We start from the raw sequence: 16,811 nt of genomic DNA, 5'->3' as shown, positions 1-16,811 counted from the left end.
TGACACCTTTTTCTTCCTTTTTATATAATTTTTTTTTAAAAAGCATCTTTATCAGAAAAGCAGAAAGGTATTTTGCGCTTTGTTTTTCGGATACCCGAGCTCCCGGTAGTGAAAAACCTGATCTCTGAGGCAGATCTGCGTTGGGAAGGGCTAGGGGTGGCCGATGCTACACCCCAGGTTCGGGGGGGATGAATTCCCCCTGCCAGGGCGATGCCGCTCCCCGATGGCTTGGTTTGACATTTCCTGAGTGATAGAGCTGGGAGCCGCGGGAGCAGAGTTGTGTCTGGCCAGTGCTGCCGCAGATCTGGCTCTGCCTGATGCTGTTTGGGGCAGAAAAAGTATAAAAAGCAAGAAGTAAAATCTCTGGTCCTGCCCAGGTCTCTCCGAGTGGTGGGGGCAAAGGCACAAGGTCTGAGGAAAGCACAAAGTCACCCTTTCTCCCCCCCCCCCGCCCCCTTCCATGCTCTGGGTGCTGCTTCAAGCCCCGTTTTTAAAAACTATTTGGAAAATGCAAATGCAGCGAGGTGCTGTATGCGATTTCTCAAAGCGCCAGCTCGCTTCTAGAGAGCCACCCAGCAACTCCGGCATCACCGAAAACCTGCCTGCGCCCCGGCATCGCCGGGCCCTTCCCTGAAAGGATAAACACGCTGCGCTCCGCGAGGCGACGCAGGACGCGTAACGCCGGCCTGACCGTTCAAACACTGGAGGTCACAGCAGCAAAGGCGCAGGGGATTTTTTTTTTTTTTTTATATATATTAAAAAAATACCTATTTTTGAGTAGTGCAACAACCCCACCGCGCAGTTAATTGTTACCAGGGCTGTGGATGCAGAGCACCAACCTGCAACGTGCTTTGGGAAGTCATTCTTTGAATAAAACGCTCAACCTGGGAACCTGCAAAGAGTCTCCAACAGTGACGGGAGAGGAAAAGGCTTTTCCCGACATCCTGCTGCTAACACCGCGCTCCAGCAGGGATGGGAGTCTGAGCGAGGAGCAAAAGCTCCTCTCCTTGTTGGGATTTGAGCTGGGATTTGACCCCCCACAGGGTCACACCCTGCCCGGGGAAGTTTTGCTCCTGCTTTCCAATGGCCAAATTTTGCATCCGCCACTTAGATATCAGAGAGGAGATCAGGTTGCGGGAAAATATACTGATTATATGTACAAAATTACAAACAAACGAACAACGAAAAATACCCAAACACGTCGACAAGCACCAGTAATACATCTATATGTATCTCAACCCGCTTTGCCTGCCCGCTCGATCCCCTTAACAACGGGGCTCACGGCAATCCAGGAGCAGCATCGCACTCTCCCAGCCAGTTGATTCGCTTTTATAAGGAAAGTTGAGTCTCGGCGCGGGGTTCTTAAAAAACACCCCGGGCTCAAGCCACGTGCAGGGATTGCTCTCGGCTCAATGGTTGCGTGTTACGGTCTACAATTATCAAAAATGCAGCAAAAAAGTAATACAAATCCAAACGGCTGCCTGCCCCGGCAAGGGGAGAAAACTGACGGGGCAATCCGACTCCCCAGCCACACGCATCCTGGCCCGACACCAAGTGCGAGGCCCCGCCAGTGATGCTGGTCTAGTTGGGACAGTCGCGACAGTGACGAGAAACCAGCAGCAATTTGGGTTGGGTAAATGTTTTAGAAGATAAAAAGTCAGAAAACTGACTCCCACCAGGCTCCATGGGATTCAAAAGGAAACACTGGAGTGTTTTGCTGAATTGGGACCATATGGTGATGCTAAGGGAAAGCCCTTCCCAGTCCTCCCAGCTGCCTTTACTGGTGGAATTGTTAAATAACAAAAAATAAAATTGCTCAGCCTAGTTTTGAAAGACATGGCGAGTGCCACAACATACACTTTCACATAGCTAAGCAGACTTACAAAGCCTAAAATGAGAAGGAACACCAGGTTTTGCCTTAAAAAATTCTCGTACTTTTCCTGATTAAGGTGTTCAGGGTGTTTGGTTTTTTTTCCCCTGAATGCCTCCAAAAATGACGCGCTGGAACCAACTGGAGGCACGTGCAGGCTCGAGCTACCGGTACGATGCGACATGAGCAAATACCACATCCACGCAGGGAGAGAAACCTCCGACTCCTGCCCCGAGAACCGCTCCTGCCTTGCTTGCAGCAACCCAAGAGCATTTCTTTTTTAAAGCTATAATTGTTACCAATCCCCTCCCTTAAAGGGTACAAGGGATTGGCACTTTCTAGGTAGTCAAAGGACACGGGAAGCTGCCTCAACGCCTCACCCCAGCTACGCTGCAACCGTTCAGGAGATTTTTAGGGCTGATCTGGGAAATGCAGGTAGTTCTTTGGTCCCCAGATCGCCTACAATTTCCCCTGAACCCCGAGGAACTGGCTTCCTTCCCTCCCAGCCCCAGCTTTTACTGTACAAAGGGAGATATTCTTCAGGTTTAAAAAAAAGAAAAAGTTGGAAAAAGTTTTTTTTTTTTTAAAAAAAAAAAAAAAAAAAAAAAGAGAGCAAACCCAGCAGATGTACAATATACAGAAGGAAGAATTTACACGCAGCTCTGGAGGTGTCTTCTGGGGTCACAAGAGGTACCTCCAAGGTCCCTGGTTGCAGCAGTGAGGAACTCCGGTGCTCCCAGGGCAGGAGCAGGGGAGGGACGCGGCACCGCGGTGCTGCACTCAGTCCAGGAAACGCTGGCAGGCTTTTTTCCACCGGCAGGCCGTGCACCACTGGTCCCGGTGCTCGATGCCGTACACCTTACGGCACTTTTTGGCTTCACCACGGACTTTCCTGCAAAAGGGGGAAGAGAGGAAATAACATTTAGCCACCCACTGCAGAGTTTCGGTCGCGTATCTAAGGGTAAGGCCCCGTAACCACGACCGAGCATCGTTCTGCTCCATCTCAGCGGAGATGCAGGGCACCCCTTTTGCTGACGGGCTCTCCCTCTGCTCCCCTCCGGCTGGCAGGACCCTCACCTGGTGCCGATGGACACCCTGGGCGGTGAGGCGACGATCAGGTGGGACTTGAGCATCGGCGTCGGTGGCTGGGGTTCGCTGAAGCTGAGCGACCGGCTCCGCACCTGCGGGGAATCAGGTGTCAAAGGGTATGGGGGACGATGCTGTCCTCCTGCCATGCAGCCCCTGGGCACCGCGATGGGGTAGTGGGAGACATGGGTGCCCCCAGCCCACAAACCCAATGTTTAAAGTGGGGAGTGAGAATGCAGAGACAAGGTTCCCATAGCTCCCAGCCCAACCCTACAGCCCAAAAGGATGAAGGGAAAACACCTACAGGACTCACCGGTGACAGGGACGGGAGAGTTGAGGTGGCAGTGGCCCAGCTGATGCTGGTGAAGATGTGGGGCGACACTGGAATTTGGATCGAGGGCAACGCCTGTGGGGGAACAGAGGGGTCAGCATTAGCCCCGGGGGTCCCCTGTTTCCATGTGCCACCCCACAGGCATCCATCTCCCTGTGAAGACCACCCTGGAGTACCTGTAAACTGGGAGCACTGGGGGTGGGATGGAAATCCCCGTGCAACCTCTGCTCCAGCACCGGATCCTGCTAACACAGGGCAGGGCACACAGGCTGTGTCACCCTTTGCCAGGGCACAGCAGCTTCTTCACTCCTGCCACTGCATTTGGTGGCAATGCCAAACCTCGTGCACCACCCTGGTCTATATTTAAGCATTTTTGCACCTATTTACGTAAGCTTTCTGCTTTTAGATGATGTCATATCTGTTCCCTGGGATGGGAATGGATATGCATGCAGCTTATGGATGTATATACCCTGTCTCTGCGCTAGCTTGCAGCTCCAGAACAGCACCTGGCTCTCAAACAGTCCCTGGGACAAGGGCCACTGGCCCAGGGTACCCACGGGGCCACCGCTCCAGGTCCCCAAGTTTCCTGTGCCTCAAAAGCCCGCGCCCCAGTGAGCGTGCAGCGGAGACGTGCAGGATCCGGCACGGCTACATTCCAGCCCCGTGTTATCTGCCGGCAGAAGGGCGTGTTACATACCAGCACAGGGTAATTGCAGGGAAGCAGAGGCCAGCAGCTCCCCCCCAGCCCAGGAACGGTGGCAGAAGCACATGAGCCCCTTAACCGGGCGTTAACAAAGCTGGTTGCTCAAGGGCTGAAGGGCAGGCAGGCAGGGAACGGTGCTACACCGGCACCAAAGCCTCTCCATGCTGTGGGGGTGGCAACGAAACGTCCCTGCCCCAGGGGGGACTTGTGGAGCAAACCGGATCATGACCTGCCCTTTGGCAAGATTTCAGGAGGCCACTGGTCCCCGGGAGATGCCACCAGCTCACCTGGTAGGCATGATCAGCCTGGATGTGCCAGAAGGAGCTGGGGGCAGACTGGCTCAGGGCGCTGCTGGCCAGGGCGGGCTCCAGCGCCGGCTGCTCCACCAGCAGCGCCTCTGGCTTTGCCAGGGCTTGCTGGATGATGATGGGGGCGGACGCGGACGTGGGGCTGACGGCAGCAGCCGCCTCCGGCGCCGGCTCTTCCTTCACCTGCACTTCGGTGTAGTAGAAGTCCTCCTCCCGCTTCCGCTGGTCAGAGTCTGCGCCGTCCCTGCGGGGGAGGAAAGGGGGACAGCGATGAAAAGGTGCTCCTGTGTCCACCTAGGTGAGAAGCCCCCAACTTCCCCAGGGGAGAGCGATCTTGCCCTCCTGGGCAGAAAAGCTCCACTCCCAGGCTCCAAAGCATCACATTGACCACAATCAGCAACGGCCACTGCCTCTGCAGGGGCACTTCACACTTCCAAGAAAGATCAGTAACTCTTCCAGGGCCTTTAAAAATGCTGGCACATTGACCGGGTGCCACTGAAAATCCCCTGCTCACTTCTCATCGAGTTCATTTAGCACAGCTGCAACCGAAGCCCTGTGGTTGACCCAGCAGGAAACAGCCTCTGAAGTCTCTCTTATTATTTTCCCAGTGCATTTATTCGGCACTGGATGGCAGTCCAGCGCTGCCCACTGCACCACGGCCCTTCTGTCCTCGCCTTTCCCTGAGCGTTCACGTTTGCAAGGGAGGAGAAAAATACACACCGGAAAACACGGACAAAAGCACAAGAAAACTGAGGTTGAGGTGAGAAATGCAATGGGGCCGCAGGAGGAGAGCATAGCAAAGCTGATCCCCACACCCTCACTACTTTGTATTTTAGGGAGAATTCACAGAAGGTCAGGACAAAGCAAACTGCCAAAGCGGTGGTCACCACCGGGATGGTATGTAGGTGCCCACGGCAGCCCCGACGGCCAAGCTGGAGCCAGCTGCTGCCGCAGCAGGCACAGCTTTCATGGCGCCAGCCCTTGCAAAACCCAGCTGGGGTGGTGCCTTTCTGCCTCTGCCCAGGAGCCCAGGGCTCGCGTGTAACCTGAACCCCTCAGACTGAAAATGCACACCCAAGCTGGGCAGTCCCGAACCCCAGATGGGGCTCCCGTGCCTGCCAGAAAGCCCTGCGTTCCCTGAAGGTGGGGACAAATACAGCAGTGGCTTTGGTGACACGGACTGCTCAGCTAAGAACTGCCAAGCTGAGTGCAGAAGGCCATCTCCGATACTAGGGATATTTGCTGCAGGAATTATGAATTATGCAGTGGCAGGGTGCGTGGCTTCAGCACTGGGAAGGGATCAAGGAGGTGAAACCTTCACCTTACCCGAGGTGCTGGGTCTTGACGTGCCGCTTGATGCCGACGATGGAGCGCAGGACCTTGCCGCAGTTTGGCCACAGGCACTTGTACATCACCTTCACCGAGTTCTGGCGGAGAGACGGCCCCTGTCACCCCCTGCCTGGTGGCAGCAATCCCTCCACAGGACACCAGCTCAGCTCAAGCCACCCCACCGGTGCTGGGACCCCACCCCACAGCAGCAGTACCTTTCTCTTGCGAGGAGCGGGTTCGTCAAGGAGAAAGGGGTCGGAGTCTGTCTCGAAGCCATCGTCTACCTGGGGAGAGCTCAGAGCCTCGCTGGAGTACTTGGGGCTGCCTGCAGGATGAGGGGGCGAAGGGGTGGAGATGTCGCTGCCCCCGCTCCAGTGCCCGCTGGTGGTGCTGCTACCACTGTCCGAGACGTCGCCGCTCTCCTTCCAGGGATCGCAGGCCACCCGGGAGGCTGTGGGGAGGGGACACACGCTGCCACCATCAGCTCAAGGCTGACCAAACCCCCTCCAGAGCAGAGACCAGCCCTGAAGTTGGGTAACCAGCAACAACAGTTTGCCTCTGTTTGTTTTTTTAAAAACTTGGCAAAGTGAAGCCTTTGCACCTTTGCTCAGTGCCAGCTCCCAATTATTGGTCATTTACCCCTTTTTTCCCCTCCCCATCCTCCTTGGCATCAGCGCAATCCTGTGGGCACAGCCGGCACACGGCGAGCAGCCAGCACCGGGGCACGCACATTTCCCACGGCTCCAGGCAGCTATTTTTATCCCTCTGGCTGCATTTGACTCCTCAGGAATGAAACCATCTCTAAAAAAAGGAGCGACCGGGCGGTGCTCCCCGGCCTGGGACTCCTGCGCGGGGCTCCCCGGCCCCCCGGGACGGCTGCGGAGAGCAGGGTTACCCCCAACGCACTGCCAGGGGCGTCCCAGCTTGCTTGGCCCCAACCAGCAACTGCACTCGTGGGCGCTACTGTGTCCCTGGTGCTGCTCCCTGGCCACCTCCAGCCCAGCGCGGTCCCTGTCCTGGCAGCTATTCGGCATCCCGCAAAGCACCTCTGCGGCAAGCAAGAGCCCTGACGCTGAGATCCAAAGGGCACAGCGTGTTTATCCGCATTTCTTTTTGTTTCAGATGTCGGGTTTTTTTAATAAATATGCAAGAATATTTTAAATGCACACTCACGGGGGATGCCACTCTCGCCGGCGGGAGGGCTCTGCACCACAGGGCTGCAGGACAGGCTCGTCAGTACCATGGCTGCCACCATCTCGTCCATCTCCACAGCTGCGTCAGCTTTCCTGCACCGTGAAGGGAGACACGTGAAATACGTAGAGAAAAACAGCAGAGAAACAGCCTGGGTATAACCCAGGGGGTCACTGGGCACCCAAAGGGCAGCACAACCTGCAGCAGCAGTGCAGGTTCTTCCCCCCACCCCCCCCTAAACTTTGCGTCATTTTTAAGTCACTGGGAAGGATGTTTTCTCCCCATTTGGAGGAAAAAAAAAAAGAAAATCCCCTTAATCCTAAATTTAACCATCCTCCGGATAATCCCGCGCTAGGAAGGCGGATATATCCTCAGCATCACCGCTCGCTCTGTTGGTGTAAAACCAATCGTGTTACTGGAGCCACCAAGAGCCGCTCTCCCACCTGAGTGAGATACCATCAGCCAAAGGCACAAACCTCTTGGGTACATCGATATTGCTGGATACGGATCTCTGCAGCGCCTCGGCAGGGTTGGGACCACCAGCTGCGGGCAGGGCTGGGGGCTGAAGCGCAGCCGGCCGCACGTCCTGCGCCCTCCAGCACGCCTGCAAGCCCTGTTCTGGCAGCAGCACCTTCACCTTGTCACTCAGCAAGTTGTGTTGCTCCACCAGGCCGGCACACTCCTGCCCGTTGTAGGTGACAAGGACCTGAAAACGGTACGAGGGGTGGTTTGTCAGTGCCACTCGCTGCCCCGCTCCTCCCAGGGGATGTCGTGCCACAGCACAAGCAAGATTTCACCTGCTGCAGTATCCCCCCTCCTCTCCCTCCCGCAGCGGAGGAGGCCACAGAGGGCTTTAGGACAAAGACAGAGCCTGTCCTGAAGGGCCTGGACTTCAGACTGCGGTTACAGCAAACCAAAGGGGTGGCCTGGGTTCATCCCAACCCCACCACCAAGAGATCTGCTCTTCCCGGGCACAAGCTTCCCGACTCCGGCAATCCCAAGTTGAGGGATTTCCTGAGGCGGTGCCAGCCGCCTCTCTGAGTGTTATGGCTTTGGGTGGACTTTTCTCCAATGAATTTCTCTGCTTTGGCTTTGTTCTCACACCATCCTGCTGCAAGGACTCCCACAATTATTACACACCATGGCAAAGTACATAGATAAAAGGATTTAAAGCCACAGGGGGACATGGAAATGGAGGTTTCTTGGGCAAAGTGACCCTGAATTCACACCTTGGCTTCTCCAGTCCCGGCTCCAGTCCAGTCTCAGGCAGGAGAAGGAGATGTGGAAACCCCAACTCCTCCTGCTTCACAGCATCCCAACTCCTGATGGGCAGCTTTCCACCACTACCACCCATGAGCCTATTTCTGTTAATGGAAATGTATCTGTGTCAAAAAGACCCTACACGTGTCCTCGGTTATTTATAGGAACAGGAACATCTCTTTATGGAAACGCCATGGGTGTCATACCAAGAAGCCGATACGGGATGGACACGCGCACCCATACTCTGACCGGGGAGGAGCCTACGAGACCATCTCAGGTGAGACCTCGGGCAGAAAAAGCCACCCGTGGCAGGACCAGGGATAAGGGGATCAGTGCAAGGACCAGGACACAGCAGACCCTGACCGTGCTTTCTGTAAGGCTTCCCCGTGAACCACAAGGGCTGTCCCTGGACTGCACACGGCATGAGGAGCCGACACCTCCTCAGGCTTTGCACAGTCACCAGCACAGGTCCCGCCTGTCGCTGGGAGGGGAAGGCACCCCATCACTGTTTTTATGCTGTTCCCAGCAGCAAAGCAAGCAAGCAAAATCCTCCACCGCAGAGCACGTACGAGAAAACAACTCTTACTGTCCTGTGGTTAGTAAACATGGAGCAGGAGGAGCCACAAAACTGAACAGGGACCTTATTTACCCTCCATTTCACAAGCTCTGCCCAGAAAAAGTTTTACAGTTCTGCAGGTAGCAGCCAAGAAATGGGCTCCATGTCAGCAGCTCACGGCTTCCCTCAGACAGTGCTGCTTGGCCAGGCATTAATAGGAACTGTTCCGGTGGGATTGAGAATGAACAATATTCCCCGCCCCAGGCAGCATCCCAGCCAAGGCACAGCCTTCCTAAGCCTCAGGAGCCTGGGGCACAAGAAGTGGTGGAGCCCAGCAGGACTAGATGTCCTTTCTGGACGAGCCATTGCTCCTCACTCTTCCCTAAGAGCTTCTTCGCCACATACGTCCACATAGCCAACTCTCAGCAGCAAAAAGCTGCTGCAGACTGAGCTCCGAGGCCTGAGCCGTGAGGCTCGTTGCCACCCTGGCTAAGCTGGGGGGCTCCTTGCCACTTCCCTGCAGATATTAACATGGGTTATGGGGAGACAGGACAAGTTCATGGAAAAAAGGTCCACTGGGGGTCACTAAATGTACAGAAATCATCTCCCTTAGCCTCAGACAGTTGGAGAACGCTGGAGGGAAGCGTCAGGTCTTCTTACCCTCTTCTCTGGACACTCACCTTTGGCTAGGACTGGAGACATCTCGTGGAAGAGATAGATCTCCGTTTGAGCTGGTATGGTCCCAACCCATCAGGCATCGCCAGGGCCGAGTGCACTAATGCCAACACCCACTAATGACTCTCGGTAATCACAGAACCCCATTGCACCATACATCAGGAGAGCCCCAGGGGTTTTATTCCTCCCCAGAGCCAGCCACTGGATCGCAGCCCACCAGTCAAGGACACCGAGAGCCTCCTTACGTACTTGCTGTCCAGCGCAGAGCTGCCGGTGGCCAGGGCTGGGGAACCTGGGTGCTTGGCTGCTCTCCTCCGCCAACGGCATGCTGGACCCGTCCTCTCGCAGCGCCGCGTGGGCAGATGCCCGGCCGAGGTCAGTCGGCAAGCCAGGGATCTGGGTGGCCACCAGCACCCCCTCGGCCAAGGCGCCAGGGGCAGAGACGCGAGTGCCTAGCAGGGAGCGCTTCCCCAGACGCCTGGACAGCACACTCGCCATCTCGGACACGCTGCAGAAGAGAAAGACATGAGGATGTTACCTTTGGTGCAGGACCACAGCGGTGGAGTGTTTTCCCCCCCCACCGCCACGCTGGCGGTCAAGAAAGCAGCTTTCCACTGCTCCGGCATCCCCACGCGCTTGCTCAGGGGCTCCCGTTGGCCCCTAGGCACAGAGACATCTCGGGGACATGGGGACAGCAGCGGGCCTGAGCTCCCCCTGCCCTACAGCTCTTCACTGCCTAAACCCCTCTGGAAAAAAAGGGATGAGCCAGCCCAAAGGAAACCCTGCAGATGGAGTTGGGACAGCCCTTGGAGCCCACGTCCCCCACCCAAGTTGCCCCTGGTGCAGGCTCCGGAGGCCACCGTGGCTATTCCCGCCCATCACACTAAAACCCGCCATCGGTGCTCTTCAACCTTGACCTCTAGACTCGGGTCCATGCCCAGCGCAGTCCTGCAACTCCCCTGCCCGCGCTCCGGCAGGGGAGGAAAGCTCTCTGGCAGCGAAAGCCAGTGCCCATTCTCACCTGGCACCCCAATACTCCCCTTTCCAGGAGCTCTCATGCTTTTGGGAGAAGTTTCTCCAAGCTCACAACTCATGCCCAGCTCTCCCAGGGTCAGTCTGGCAACAAAACAGGAGCATCCTCTTACCCTGCTTTGTTAGGAAATTAGAAGTTTGGTGCATTTTTATCCTGAACTGTTTCTCTGTAACTAACTTTAACCCATTTTTGCCTCCAAAAGAGCTTCCTTTTCCTCTGACATAGGTTTTCCTCATGTCAGTGTGGCTCTGCTAGCAAGCCTATCAAGAGAGCAGCTTGCCTGGCTCGTTTGTTTGGGTTTCTCGATTTTATTGCTGTTTTAAAAGAAACAAAGGTTTACAGGTTTCCTTATAAGCAAGGGACACCCAGGCATGGGGACAGACGACGCACCCAGCCCTGATAAATCTGACAGCTCCAGCAGCACTCGCCGTCCTCCTCCATCCCACCCTCCTCCCAAAGTCTCCTCTGCTGCAACACCCTCTCCGATGGGAACCGAGGACGCACACCATGATGAGACCAAAGGGTGACGGCACTCGGGGTTCGGGAGGAGAGAGAACAGGTAAGAGGCTTGGTGCAGCCCCATGTCTCGGGGTACATCGAAAAAGCCGTGTGCTTTTGCACCACCACCAACTCTGTCACCTTTGCCACCCCGCCTGGGCTTGTCAGCGAGCGTCGCCCAGCCGGATGGGGGCTGCGGGTGTTTGTCGGGCGTCTGGGTTGGAGTGTAACCTGGGCCATGGAGAGTCCAAGTCCGAGGAGCTGCTACTTGTGCAAGAGGGAGGATTAACCCCGAGCTGCCGGGTGCTTGCACCCAGACCCTCCTCTTCTCGTGCAGGGTCGCTGCAAGAGATGGCTCAGTTCCCCGTTACAAAGTGATGGCATTTTAACGGCAGATCAAACATATATATATATATAATTTTTTTTTTACATCTTATTTATGTAGCACTGTCTTACATACTATCTTGGATGAGAAAAGTTTTCCAAGGAAGGGAAGGGGAGCTTGCTGCTCCTCTTGACCTCCAACTGTCCCAGGAAGGGTTATTCCAAACCACGTCCCGCTTCAAAGGACGCCCAAGATTTACAAGCGGTTTTATGAATAACCGTATGCCCTCAGCTCACTTTGTCCTCCTCCGAAATCCAGCCATCCCCGAGTAGAAAATTAACAGCTATTTAGGAGCCATAAAGAATAGAGCAGGAAGAGCAGGATAGGGTGCATAACGGATAGAGGCGTGCTGGGGACAGCACCTCGTGCCAGGGTTGCCCGTCTCGCAGCGCGCGGGGACTTTGCCACCTCCGTCGCCGCCTTGCCTCCGGAGCAGGATCAAAGAGGCCGCAGCGGCTGGCAGAGCCGAGCCGCTCCCCCCGGCTTCCCTCTCATCTTGCCCTGCCCAGGAAATACGCGGGACTTTGCAGCGTACGGGCATCACCAGGGGATGCTCCTGAGCCCGCTCTGTTCGATAATGTCTTTTTTTCCATGGTGCAACATATTTTCTGATGAAGACAAGTGACCTGGCCAAGCAGCTCTGCTCCTAAATTTCCTATATACCCATACGGGACTTTCTCATCCAAAAGGAAACCGAAAGGGCTGGGAGGGAGGGACACGGCGGTTTGTTTCAAATCCCAGAGCAAAGCTGCGGCAAAGCCCCTCCACTTCACCGCAGGAATTAGCACCAGACCACGTTTCCTCCTGCATCACCTTAAAACCTCGCGCTCAGATATCCGAGGCTGGGGGGGGGCGGGGGGGGGTGCGTTTTGGGAACTGCCTTTCCAAGGGCTCAGGGAGTCGATGGAGCAATGTCACTGCCGCCACGGCACAGAAAACGGCGCTAAATCGCCGCCGCCTCGACGACGGTCAGCGCACGCCGGTTTCAAGGCAGCGTTTGGCTGGCGACCAGGTGTGGTGAGGGCAGCGCCAAAGGTGGGAGGCTGCTTCTCATTTCCTTCAGGGTTTCATTTCGCTTTCCCTTTCCTTTCCCCTCCGGCCTGGGGGAGGGTGGGGAAGCGGGAAGGAGGAGAGAAGCGCAATTGCAACTAAGGGAAGGAAAGCCCTCCCAAAAGCCAGTTTCGGGAGCCACATCTGCTTCCAGCAGACCTTTGAATGCCGGATCCCGTCTCAGCGTTCAACCCATAGCCGAGGGTGACACACCAACACCAAAAAAAAAAAAAAAAAAAAAAATCCTTTCTCCCCCTGCGCCCCAAAACACAAAGCAAGAAGAAGAGCAAGAGCTGGGAGGGCGTCAGCGGCACAGGCGGAGCCGGGAGGCCACGCTGCCGCCGCGAGCCCTCCCAGCTGTTAGCAATCACGCGCCGCAGGGGTCAGAGCCGGCACAGATCCCAAATTATTTCTTGCTTCAATGCCGGGCGTGTATTTTGGACGGCATTTTTCCAGCGCTCGCCGGGGAAAAAATGTCAGCCCTTGTGACTACCAGCATTGCCGCTGCTGCCGGCAGAGCAAGCCCGGGTGGAGGTTTTGGGAAAGAAGGCGCCTCGTTTGGCAAACGAGGAACACTTCATTTAACAAGCAGGGAAGGTCGGGGGGGGGGGGTGTGTGCGGCAAAGCGGGGAGGGTGCCCTGGCGCTCACCCCGACTGCTGTTTGTCCGGGGTTTGCCGGCAGAAAGGCAGCTCCTGCACCCGTGGTGCCGCGCAAACCAGGGCGGCTGGCACAAATCCCCTCCCCAGGGAACGTGCAATTACAGCACACCCCATTTTTTCAGGAATAAGTGCTGGCAGGTTCCCTCAAATCCAGCCTAACTCCTGCCACAGACCACCATGCCACAAGATCGGCAACCCAGACCGCAAAGTCCACCCTATAAGAGACCCTAAACACTGCAATAACTGCTAACAAACCCCAGATTTTCATGGTTTCCAAAAAGCCCCTTCTCATCTCAACACATCCCAAAGCCCTCTGCAAACCGCACCCCGGCCCTGCGCCCATCAGCACACGTGACTGGGAAACAAGACATCCGCAAGGAGCGGTTTGCAAAGTTTGGGCTTTATTAAAAAAAAAAAAAAAAAAAAAAAAAAAAAAAAAAAAAAAAAAGAGTGGCAAGGATCTACTGACCCCAAGACAGAGCCAAACCCATCCGTGACCTAACCCTCACAGAAAACGCCACAAAACAGGCACCTTCCCCAATAGTTTCTTCCTAATCCCGCCTCGGTGCTCGCTGCCCACAGCTTGGGTTCTGCCCGTGGACGCGTCACCACCACGGGGCTGCACCGTATCCCCACCAGCAGTGCCAGGAAAGGCTCCCTGACCCTCACCCTGCCGTTTCACCCACGACGGCGTTTGCCACCGTTGGGCGATTCCAAAAGAAAACGCTTTTTGAAAACACCCGCCTGCCTAAAGACGCCTTTCCCAGCAGAGGCACCAACGTCGGCGCAGGCGGGAACGCCGGTGCAGGCAGCAACGCCGGTGCAGGCAGCGCGACTTCCCTGGGCATCGGCGGGCCGGTGCGCGCTGGCGGCAAGGACAGCCAGGAAGGAAAGGGCGGGAGTTTGCTGCTTTCTGGGAGCGGTGTCGGCGGAGCGTGACTCGAAGCCATCACGTGGGCACCGGGACGAACGTGCAGCAGGAGACAGGGCACGCGCCGACACGCGTTATGTGCGTGTACACCCGTGTGCATATATGTGCGTGCACGCGTGTGCAGGGCCCGCGGCCGTGCGGACGGGCAGGGCACGTGGGGAAGATGGCAGGGCCGGAGGCAGGGGAGGAGGCGGCGTGTGTCCGGGCCTGCCGCGGAGGGAGGCACCGGGCAGGGCACGTGTGTGCGGGGAGGGCTGCGGCGGGCGGGGGACGTCGGCGGGGAGGGGGGACACACACACACATGCACCGGGCAAGCCGGGAGGCGGGGCGCGCACCGCGCACAGGCCCCGGTGGGGCGGGACATGCACGGGAAGGAGGGGGGCAGATCGCAAAGAGGGGGAGGGCTGGGGGGGGGGGGGGTATGCACCGGGCAGCCGGGGGCGTGGCACGTACCGGGGGGAGGGGGGGGGGAGCGTGCACCGGGCAGGAGGGACACAGGCACCGGGCAGGCCCGGGGCGGGGAGGGCAGGCACCGGGGGGAGCGCAGAGGGCAGGACTCGGGGGAGGGGGTGTGCGCAGCTGGGGACGGCAAAGACCCGCGGGGGGACGGGGGACGGGGGGGGCAAAGCCGGGTGCCCCCCCCCCGGAGGAGGAGGGAGTCGCAGAGCGGGAGAGTGGGCCCGGCACGGCTCTTACCTCCGGCGCGGCTCCCGCCTTCCACCCACCCTCCTCCCCCCGCCGCAGCTTGTTTTGAAATCCCCGTCCCCGCCGCGGCCGGCTCACGTACGCGGCGGCCCGGGGCTGGAGCCCCGCCGGGCGGGGCGGGGAGGAGCCGGGGCCAGGGAGGCGCGGCCCGGCCGGGCGGGAACCACCGCTCCCGCGCGCGCTTTTTTTTTTTTTTTTTTAAATTATTATTATTTTTTTTTTTTGCTTTTTTCCCAGGTAATGCCGGGTGGGAAGGAGGAAAAGAGGGAAGCCGGGCGGGGGATGCCCGGTACCGCAACCCCGCTACTCACAGCGTCCGGGGAGCCCTGCTCTGCGCCTCGCCGCCGGCCGGGTTAAAGCTCCCGGGGCCGGGCTGGTGTAAACAACCTCCCCACATGCTCGGCCCCTTCCTGCGCATTGGCTCCGCGGCTCCCTTTAAATGCACGCCCCCGCCACCCAGCCCCGGCCCCGCCGCTCCCGCCGGGTTGTACCGCACCGCCCCGGCTCCGGGGGATGCCGGCGCTCCCCGCCCGCCCACCGCGGGGGGAAGGCAGGCAGGCAGGCAGGCAGGCAGGCAGGCAGGCGCATCCCTCCGTTGCCCTCCCGGTTCTCGCCTCCAAAGGAGCCGGCTCCCGGCGGGTAGGGGGAGGGAGGCCCCGCGTTCCCCCCGCCTGGGCTCCCCGCAGCCCCCGGGGCTCCGCTGTTTACCCAAGCGCCGGGGCCGGGCGAGCGGGGGGGGAGACGCCAGGCGTGGCGGCTGGCAGCGCTCATGCGATTTCTTGTTGCTTACTAAGCTGTATTGGCCTGAAAGGCGCTTTTTTTTTTTTTTTTTTTTTTTTTAAATATTTTAAGTTTTGTCCGTTGGGGCTTTTTGCCTCTGCAGGGCCGGGGCTCCCCCCCACATCCCGACACCCCCCTGCCCAAGGGACGGGGTTCCCCATCACCCCACTGTCCTTACACCCCACAGACACCTCGCAGGGTCCCGGCTCTGCAGCCAGAGCCTCTCGGTTTGCATTTAATGGGCCCTACCGCTAATTTATCTTAATTTTGAGGTGACCCCCAACTCGAGTCCCTGCCACAGCTCTCCTGCACAACCACACACAAACCTCGAAGGTTTTTCTCTTACTGGAGCAGCTTCACTGGTCTCACCAAGCCCATTTAGCAATAAGGAATGAAATCAATACCAGTGATGCTCCTTTCGGGGTTTATTTTGATTCGGGCACTGAATTTACCCCCTCAAAGCCTTGGCTTTTGGGTTCCCAGTGACAAAAATTCCCACTTTTGCTGTTTGTCCCTTTACAGCACGTTACAGAAAGTTGATTTACGAAGGCAGCGGCCAACACAACGTCTTCAGACTTTACTGGGGACCCCCCAAACACCAAATCATACCCCACAGGATATCCCTCCCCTCTGTGAGAGCCAGCCCGTTTGGGCAATCACCTTTAAAACCTCAGTACAGGCAAGGCGATTTATTTTAATGTGTGTCAGCTAGCGGAGACAAACGCTGGGCCTGTTGCCAACTTAAAAAAAAAAAAAAGGTGTATTTTTACCACCAACTAATATACACAACGCAACTGGGGTTTTACTATGGTTGTCCAAGGTAAATTGCTGGGACAGGAAGGGGTTATCATCCACTCATATAAAAAATGAAACCTGCCTTGTCTGCATGAGGACTCTAGTATTTCTCAACAAGATACATGTATTTTTTTTGTCCAGTAAAAATAAGGTACCTTTTCCAAAGCACCCAAACAGAAGCCAAAATCTTCTACTTCCAGCAATGCTCCTAAATTTCCTCCCAAGCTCCTCAGGCTTGGATTTCTAAGTCACCTCAATACCTGTTCAAATGAAAAGCGAGTTATTACATATGCAGATGAGGGCAGGTGCCTATGAAAACCCTCGCCTGCGATCTCACGCACGTTAGGAGGCAGTTTGCTCCGCAATGACGTGCTGCTGCAACATGCGAGTAGAGGCATTGCAAAGCAGCCGGGACGGGGGGCCGGGAGGGCACCACACACCCCACCAGCGTTGGTGGAGGCCGCCCTCGGCAGCCAGTCAGCCCGGCGATGCTTGGCCCCCGTGCCGAGGCCTGTCACCCCTCCAGGCCTGGGGGTCAGGCGTGGCAGCTGTGGGAGAGGAGCGGGGCTGGCGATGGGCAAGGACCCCCATGGTCAGCAGGCACTGGCTGCTCTGGGGGAAGGAGCTGGTGGGTGGTGCTGGGGGCACCGCAGCACTGTTCCTC

General features: G+C 57.2%; 1 protein-coding gene across 2 annotated transcripts; it reads right to left on the bottom strand.

The window, feature by feature from the left end:
* Window positions 1-18: 18 nt before the first annotated feature.
* ZNF395 (zinc finger protein 395) lies at window positions 19-15,036 on the bottom strand. Of its 2 annotated transcripts, none has more exons than XM_075750323.1 (10): window positions 14,884-15,036; window positions 9,559-9,817; window positions 7,295-7,524; window positions 6,801-6,913; window positions 5,843-6,078; window positions 5,625-5,725; window positions 4,278-4,542; window positions 3,270-3,362; window positions 2,948-3,051; window positions 19-2,762 (listed from the first exon to the last, which is right to left on the bottom strand). In XM_075750323.1, the coding sequence occupies exons 1-10, from the start codon at window positions 14,988-14,990 to the stop codon at window positions 2,651-2,653; spliced, it is 1,620 nt and encodes a 539-aa protein (XP_075606438.1). In that variant the 5' UTR covers window positions 14,991-15,036; the 3' UTR covers window positions 19-2,650. The 2 variants fall into 2 exon arrangements, with proteins under 2 accessions (XP_075606438.1, XP_075606439.1); XM_075750324.1 differs by lacking the exon at window positions 14,884-15,036 and adding an exon at window positions 14,564-14,657.
* Window positions 15,037-16,811: the final 1,775 nt, after the last annotated feature.

The sequence above is a fragment of the Balearica regulorum genome, chromosome 3 (genome assembly GCF_011004875.1).
Source record: "Balearica regulorum gibbericeps isolate bBalReg1 chromosome 3, bBalReg1.pri, whole genome shotgun sequence".
NCBI classification, from domain to species: domain Eukaryota; kingdom Metazoa; phylum Chordata; class Aves; order Gruiformes; family Gruidae; genus Balearica; species Balearica regulorum.
The sequence above is the reverse complement of the archived record's forward strand: the minus strand, read 5'-3'. Positions and strand labels throughout refer to the sequence as shown.

Bases quoted from the DNA above. Each gene is read 5' to 3' on its own strand.
- ZNF395 (XM_075750323.1), bottom strand. From the start codon at position 14,990: ATGCGCAGGAAGGGGCCGAGCATGTGGGGAGGTTGTTTACACCAGCCC. The intron at 4,543-5,624 runs GTAAGGTGAAGG...CCTCCCCCGCAG, and splicing joins GTCAAGACCCAGCACCTCGG to GGACGGCGCAGACTCTGACC. The intron at 3,052-3,269 runs GTGAGTCCTGTA...GATTCCCCGCAG, and splicing joins CTCTCCCGTCCCTGTCACCG to GTGCGGAGCCGGTCGCTCAG.